The sequence below is a fragment of the Daucus carota genome, chromosome 3, assembly GCF_001625215.2.
Source record: "Daucus carota subsp. sativus chromosome 3, DH1 v3.0, whole genome shotgun sequence".
NCBI lineage: Eukaryota > Viridiplantae > Streptophyta > Magnoliopsida > Apiales > Apiaceae > Daucus > Daucus carota.
The window spans coordinates 32542035-32551182 of NC_030383.2; the positions used below are offsets into that span (position 1 = coordinate 32542035).

Sequence of the window (9148 nt, forward strand, 5' to 3'; positions counted from 1 at the left end):
TATTTCACCGTAAAAATAAGAACATAAATTAATCAATTTATACAATAGATAGTAAGTATCACTAAATTTTATAGTACACACTAAATATAGAATTCCACATCAACAATAAACAAAGTACCATACATCTGAATTCCACATCAACACCAGATAGCAAATGATCACAATTACATAAAAACAAGAGATCAACAAGAATCCCATGCTTGGAATGACCCGGTTCTGATTCAGAAGCTACCTGAGTCTGGCCTTCTCCTGTAACATGGACAGGGAAGGAAGTTGGTGCAAGTATCTGGGTTTAGTTGATAAGGGGAGAGATGAGATTCCACAAAAGAGAGAGAAAGATTAACGCAAGCCATGACTTGCAGATGCCATTGAGGACCATTTGGTCTTTTATCGGAAGACGGGTGAATATCTGCTCCCCTACGAGATGCTCAGGGAGATTGCTAAGAGAGATCATGATTTGTAGAGATAAATTTAGCAATGAGAGATATAATACTGGAAATGAGAAGAGATAATTTAGGAGCGGTGGCTCTTTGCTCCAGATGTATTATACATACATATATATATATATATATACATACAACAACCTTGCTAGGTTAATTAAGCTGGACCGAAAGTCCAAACTAGGCCCAAACTAAATTTCTAACTGTATTTTATTTTTGGAACATGCCAGGCATGTCTATTAAAAAAGTATTATATGTTTACCTTAATGTATAAATTTTTTTATTTAAAAATTCTTAAACTGTTTCTTTATATTATAATTAATATTTAATACAAAAATTAATTGTATACATACTGAGATTATAAAAACTCTTTTAATACTACCTAAGTCGCTAAATTACTTAATTTGTAAAGCCACTTTAATTATATATCTTATTAAATATTTATTTGACATTTTAACTGTATATTTATTTTTCGAGCATGCCCAAAAGTCTGTTGAAAGTATTTATTTGTTTACCTTAATGTATAAAATTTTATTATTTCAAATTCTAAGTTATTTAATTTATATTATTAATATTTTATTAAACTTATTGTATACTTACAGAGATTATAAAAACTCCTTTGATATTAATTAAGTCAATATATAAATTTGTAAAGCGTTTTCAACACATATTTTATCAAATTATTTATTTAACCCTTTAATGAATGGTCATAGACCAAAAATTTTAGTGATAGCATTTATTATTAATTATATTTTTTAATATTAATATTAAATTTAATATCGCTTTAATTACTTTTATTGTGGTTATGGCGTGATCTAATACTCGGAATGAGAGATATAATTCTAGGCGGTGGTTCTTTGCTCCAAATTTATAGCATTTTAAAACAAATCCTGTTAAATTATTTATTTGACCCTTCAAAGAATGACGACAAATCAAAAAAATTTATTTTATTTGTTTGCGTCAGAATGCTAGCACTTAGAAATAGTATATACAACACAAAGTCATTTCACACGCTTTATGTGTGCTTTTCCATCATAAAGTTGGTGTGCAAACTTTTCTTTCGTAAGAAATGTCTTAAAATCCGGTTTTGTTGCAATTTGTTTATAATAGGAAAAATGTTTAGTTTAGTTACATGGTCAAGTACTAATTTTACCTATACCAACAAATCATTATCTTGTCGAATTATGTTGGGAACTTCTTTATGAATTTCAAGATTTGAAATAGGAATTGGAATGTCAACAATGATTACAAATTTATTATTTCACCCTAAAAATAAGAACATCAATTAATCAATTTATACAATAGATAGTAAGTATCACTAAAATTTTATAGTACACAGTAAATATAAGAATTCCACATCAACAATAAACAAAGTACCATACATCTGAATTCCACATCAACACCAGATAGCAAATGATCACTATTACATAAAAACAAGAGATCAACAAGAATCCCATGCTTGTTGGAATGACCGCGTTCTCATTCAGAAGCTACCTAAGTCTGGCCTTCTCATGTAACAGGGACAGGGAAGAAAGTTGGTGCAAACTGTATCTGGGTTTAGTTGATAAGAGGAGAGATGGGATTCCACAAAAGGGAGAGAAAGATTAACGCAAGACATGACTTGCAGATGCCGGTGAGGACCATTAGGTCTTTCATCGGAAGACCGGTGAATATCTGCTCCCTACGAGATGCTCAGGGAGATTGCTAAGAGAGGTCATGATTTGTAGAGATAAATTTAGCAATGAGAGATATAATACTGGAAATGAGAAGAGATAATTTAGGAGCGGTGGCTCTTTGCTCCAGATGTATTATGAACAAAGTTCCATGTAGTCCACATATTTACCGTAGTACCGTAGTCCACATATGTTCTGCAACTATATAATGGTATAAAAATATTGCAAAATGTGTTATTTTGCAAATCATGTTCTATAAACATCATTATTTTGTTAAAAAATTTTGACAATCTTAAACATTCTACAAGTTAAATAGTGAAAAACATATTCTTCTACAAAACATGTTAAGTTTGCAGAACATATTTACATATTACAGAACATATGTGTTCTACTTGTCGAAAATAAATGATTTTCAAAATTTTTCATGAAAAAGTGATATTTATAGAATGTATTTCACAAAATAACAAGTTTCATACGTTTTGCAATGTTTTTATACCATTATACAGTTGCAGAACATATGTGGTCTACGGTACTACGGTAAATATGTGGACTACATGGAACGTAACACACACACACACACATATATATATATATATATATATATATATATATATATATATATATATATATATATATACAACAACCTTGCTAGGTTAATTAAGCTAGGCCGAAAGTCCAAACTACTCATTTGGCCCAACTAAATTTCTAACTGGATTTTTATTTTTGGAACATGCTAGGCAAGTCTATTAAAAAAGTATTAATATGTTTACCTTAATGTATAATTTTTTTATTTACAAATTCTCAAAATGTTTCTTTATATTATAATTAATATTTATTACAAAAATTGTATACCTTACTGAGATTATAAAAACTCCCTTAATATTAGCTAAGTCGCTAAATTACTTAATTTGTAAAGCACTTTGATTATATATCTTATTAAATTATTTATTTGACCTTTTAACTGTATATTTATTTTTCGAACATGCCCAAAAAGTCTATTGAAAGTATTTATTTGTTTACCTTAATGTATAAAATTTTATTATTTCAAATTTCTAAGTTATTTAATTTATATTATTAATATTTTATTAAACTTATTGTATATCTTACCGAGATTATAAAAACACCTTTAATATTAATTAAGTCATTATATTAATTTGTAAAGCGTTTTCAACACATATTTTATTAAATTATTTATTTAACTCTTTAATGAATGGTCATAGACAAAAACTTTTAGTGATAGCATTCATTATTAATTTATATTTTCTAATATTAATATTAAATTTAATGTCACTTTAATTACTTTTATTGTGGTTATGGCAGTGATCTAATACTCGGAATGAGAGATATAAGTCTAGGCAGTGGTTCTTTACTCCACATATATAGCATTTTAAAACAAATCCTATTAAATTATTTATTTGACCCTTTAAAGAATAACGATAAATCAAAAAAAATATTTTGTTTGTTTGCGCCAGAATCCTAGCACTTAGAAATAGTAGATACAACAGAAAGTCATTTCCGGCGTTTATATGTGCTTTTCCATCATAAAGTTGGCGTGCAAACTTTTCCGTCATAAGAAATGTCATAAAGGCTGGTTTTGTTGCAATTAGTTTATAATGGGAAAAATGGTTTAGTTTAGTTACATGGTCAAGTACTAATTTTACCTATACAACAAATCATTATCTTGTTGAATTATGTTGGGAACTTCTTTATGAATTTCCAGATTTGAAATAGGAATTGGAATGTCAACAGAATGATTACAAATTTATTATTTCACCCTAAAAATAAGAACATAAATTAATCAATTTATACAATAGATAGTAAGTATCACTAAAATTTTATAGTACACACTAAATATAAGAATTCCACATCAACAATAAACAAAGTACCATACATCTGAATTCCACATCAACACCAGATAGCAAATGATCACAATTACATAAAAACAAGAGATCAACAAGAAATCCCATGCTTGGAATGACCCGGTTCTGATTCAGAAGCTACCTGAGTCTGGCCTTCTCCTGTAACATGGACAGGGAAGGAAGTTGGTGCAAACTGTATCTGGGTTTAGTTGATAAGGGGAGAGATGAGATTCCACAAAAGAGAGAGAAAGATTAACGCAAGCCATGACTTGCAGATGCCATTGAGGACCATTTGGTCTTTTATCGGAAGACGGGTGAATATCTGCTCCCCTACGAGATGCTCAGGGAGATTGCTAAGAGAGATCATGATTTGTAGAGATAAATTTAGCAATGAGAGATATAATACTGGAAATGAGAAGAGATAATTTAGGAGCGGTGGCTCTTTGCCCCAGATGTATTATACATACATATATATATATATATATATATATACAACAACCTTGCTAGGTTAATTAAGCTAGACCGAAAGTCCAAACTAGGCCCAAACTAAATTTCTAACTGTATTTTTATTTTTGGAACATGCCTGCAGGCATGTCTATTAAAAAAGTATTTATATGTTTACCTTAATGTATAAATTTTTTTATTTAAAAATTCTTAAACTGTTTCTTTTATATTATAATTAATATTTAATACAAAAATTAATTGTATACATTACTGAGATTATAAAAACTCTTTTAATACTACCTAAGTCGCTAAATTACTTAATTTGTAAAGCACTTTAATTATATATCTTATTAAATTATTTATTTGACCTTTTAACTGTATATTTATTTTCGAACATGCCCAAAAAATCTGTTGAAAGTATTTATTTGTTTACCTTAATGTATAAAATTTTATTATTTCAAATTTCTAAGTTATTTAATTTATATTATTAATATTTTATTAAACTTATTGTATATCTTACCGAGATTATAAAAACACCTTTAATATTAATTAAGTCATTATATTAATTTGTAAAGCGTTTTCAACACATATTTTATTAAATTATTTATTTAACTCTTTAATGAATGGTCATAGACAAAAACTTTTAGTGATAGCATTCATTATTAATTTATATTTTCTAATATTAATATTAAATTTAATGTCACTTTAATTACTTTTATTGTGGTTATGGCAGTGATCTAATACTCGGAATGAGAGATATAAGTCTAGGCAGTGGTTCTTTACTCCACATATATAGCATTTTAAAACAAATCCTATTAAATTATTTATTTGACCCTTTAAAGAATAACGATAAATCAAAAAAAATATTTTGTTTGTTTGCGCCAGAATCCTAGCACTTAGAAATAGTAGATACAACAGAAAGTCATTTCCGGCGTTTATATGTGCTTTTCCATCATAAAGTTGGCGTGCAAACTTTTCCGTCATAAGAAATGTCATAAAGGCTGGTTTGTTGCAATTAGTTTATAATGGGAAAAATGGTTTAGTTTAGTTACATGGTCAAGTACTAATTTTACCTATACCAACAAATCATTATCTTGTTGAATTATGTTGGGAACTTCTTTATGAATTTCCAGATTTGAAATAGGAATTGGAATGTCAACAGAATGATTACAAATTTATTATTTCACCGTAAAAATAAGAACATAAATTAATCAATTTATACAATAGATAGTAAGTATCACTAAAATTTTATAGTACACACTAAATATAAGAATTCCACATCAACAATAAACAAAGTACCATACATCTGAATTCCACATCAACACCAGATAGCAAATGATCACAATTACATAAAAACAAGAGATCAACAAGAAATCCCATGCTTGGAATGACCCGGTTCTGATTCAGAAGCTACCTGAGTCTGGCCTTCTCCTGTAACATGGACAGGGAAGGAAGTTGGTGCAAACTGTATCTGGGTTTAGTTGATAAGGGGAGAGATGAGATTCCACAAAAGAGAGAGAAAGATTAACGCAAGCCATGACTTGCAGATGCCATTGAGGACCATTTGGTCTTTTATCGGAAGACGGGTGAATATCTGCTCCCCTACGAGATGCTCAGGGAGATTGCTAAGAGAGATCATGATTTGTAGAGATAAATTTAGCAATGAGAGATATAATACTGGAAATGAGAAGAGATAATTTAGGAGCGGTGGCTCTTTGCCCCAGATGTATTATACATACATATATATATATATATATATATATATACAACAACCTTGCTAGGTTAATTAAGCTAGACCGAAAGTCCAAACTAGGCCCAAACTAAATTTCTAACTGTATTTTTATTTTGGAACATGCCTGCAGGCATGTCTATTAAAAAAGTATTTATATGTTTACCTTAATGTATAAATTTTTTTATTTAAAAATTCTTAAACTGTTTCTTTTATATTATAATTAATATTTAATACAAAAATTAATTGTATACATTACTGAGATTATAAAAACTCTTTTAATACTACCTAAGTCGCTAAATTACTTAATTTGTAAAGCACTTTAATTATATATCTTATTAAATTATTTATTTGACCTTTTAACTGTATATTTATTTTTCGAACATGCCCAAAAAATCTGTTGAAAGTATTTATTTGTTTACCTTAATGTATAAAATTTTATTATTTCAAATTTCTAAGTTATTTAATTTATATTATTAATATTTTATTAAACTTATTGTATATCTTACCGAGATTATAAAAACACCTTTAATATTAATTAAGTCATTATATTAATTTGTAAAGCGTTTTCAACACATATTTTATTAAATTATTTATTTAACTCTTTAATGAATGGTCATAGACAAAAACTTTTAGTGATAGCATTCATTATTAATTTATATTTTCTAATATTAATATTAAATTTAATGTCACTTTAATTACTTTTATTGTGGTTATGGCAGTGATCTAATACTCGGAATGAGAGATATAAGTCTAGGCAGTGGTTCTTTACTCCACATATATAGCATTTTAAAACAAATCCTATTAAATTATTTATTTGACCCTTTAAAGAATAACGATAAATCAAAAAAAATATTTTGTTTGTTTGCGCCAGAATCCTAGCACTTAGAAATAGTAGATACAACAGAAAGTCATTTCCGGCGTTTATATGTGCTTTTCCATCATAAAGTTGGCGTGCAAACTTTTCCGTCATAAGAAATGTCATAAAGGCTGGTTTTGTTGCAATTAGTTTATAATGGGAAAAATGGTTTAGTTTAGTTACATGGTCAAGTACTAATTTTACCTATACCAACAAATCATTATCTTGTTGAATTATGTTGGGAACTTCTTTATGAATTTCCAGATTTGAAATAGGAATTGGAATGTCAACAGAATGATTACAAATTTATTATTTCACCGTAAAAATAAGAACATAAATTAATCAATTTATACAATAGATAGTAAGTATCACTAAAATTTTATAGTACACACTAAATATAAGAATTCCACATCAACAATAAACAAAGTACCATACATCTGAATTCCACATCAACACCAGATAGCAAATGATCACAATTACATAAAAACAAGAGATCAACAAGAAATCCCATGCTTGGAATGACCCGGTTCTGATTCAGAAGCTACCTGAGTCTGTTGGAATAATCTTAAATATAATTGTTTTTATTGTTTTAAAATTTCAGTATAAGTCTGGTAGTTTAGTATAATGCATGTTTGAATGAGTCGTGGAGAGCGTTTAGGAGAAGTTAGTAGTATAACTGTTGTAGGAGTCGTGGGTGTACCTGTTTTAGTGGCCTTGTTTTTAGCCATCACTCCTTATCTGCATTCTATATATTGTACTGCATGAATCAATGACAAGATAGAGCTTCACGTATTATTGTTCTCAGTTTCTTATACATTCAACACCTATCTGTACATATGCACACTTTGTTTTACAACACTTGGTATCAGAGCCTTGTGTTTAGGTCATTGTATGCCTAAATATCAACCCAAACACACAAACGTAACCATGGAAACAATCAAAACAAAAGAAAGTTCTGTGGGTTTAAACTACCCGATGCTTACCAGAAGTAACTACACAACATGGTCCCTCAAAATGAAAGTGTTTATGAAGGCGCAAGGAGTTTGGGGAGCAATCGAACAAAAGGATCCTAAAGTAGCCGTGGATGAAAGAACGGTGCAGATGGCTCTTGCAGCGATATATCAAGGTGTGCCAGAGGATATATTGCTGACCATTGCTGACAAAGAAACTGCTAAGGAAGCTTGGGAGGCAATTAAAACAATGTGCATGGGAGTGGAACGTGTAAAGGAGGCAAAGGTGCAAACATTGAAGGGAGAATTCGAGTCTCTTGTGATGAAGGAATCAGAAAAAATAGATGATTTTTGTATGAAGCTGAGCGGCATTGTGACCAATATCCGGGTACTTGGAGAAACGCTGGAAGAATCGAGTGTGGTAAGGAAAATATTACGTGCTGTTCCTGACAAGTTCCTTCAAATAGCTTCAAATATCGAGCAATTTGGAGATATGAAAGCTATGACAATTGAAGAAGTAGTGGGTCGACTTAAGGCTCATGAAGAAAGAATGAAAGGCAAGTGTGAGAGTGGAGGAGAACAACTTCTTCTGACTCAGAAATGGAAGACAAGAGGTCAAGGAGGAGCACATGGCAGAAATGGTGGACGTGACAAAAATAAAATTAAGTGTTATAATTGCAACATCTTTGGACACTACGCTTCAGAATGTAATAAACCACCACGAGACAGGGAGCAGAGACAAGAAGCTAACCTCACACAGATGGAGGATGATGAGCCAGCTTTGTTATAAACAGAAGTATGGAGCCAAACGGGCAGATAAAAGTGCCAGATGGGCAAGATAAATGTGCCAGATGGGCAAGAAAAAAAGGGTCAGATGGGCAGAATTTCTGAAAGCCAAATGGGCTGAGTTTAAGTGTCAAATGGACAGAGAATTTGAAAGCCAAACGGGCAAGGATGAAAGTCAGACGGGCTAAACCAAATGGGTTGATGACAAATTTAAGATTAAGGGGGTGATTGTTGGAATAATCTTAAATATAATTGTTTTTATTGTTTTAAAATTTCAGTATAAGTCTGGTAGTTTAGTATAATGCATGTTTGAATGAGTCGTGGAGAGCGTTTAGGAGAAGTTAGTAGTATAACTGTTGTAGGAGTCGTGGGTGTACCTGTTTTAGTGGCCTTGTTTTTAGCCATCAC

At 30.1% G+C, this 9148-nt stretch overlaps 1 protein-coding gene across 1 annotated transcript; it reads left to right on the forward strand.

Moving 5' to 3' along the window:
• The first annotated feature begins 7931 nt into the window (after positions 1–7931).
• Positions 7932–8744, forward strand: LOC135151491 (uncharacterized). Its single transcript, XM_064089970.1, has one exon. The coding sequence runs from the start codon at positions 7932–7934 to the stop codon at positions 8742–8744; it is 813 nt and encodes a 270-aa protein (XP_063946040.1).
• The last annotated feature ends 404 nt before the right edge of the window (positions 8745–9148 follow it).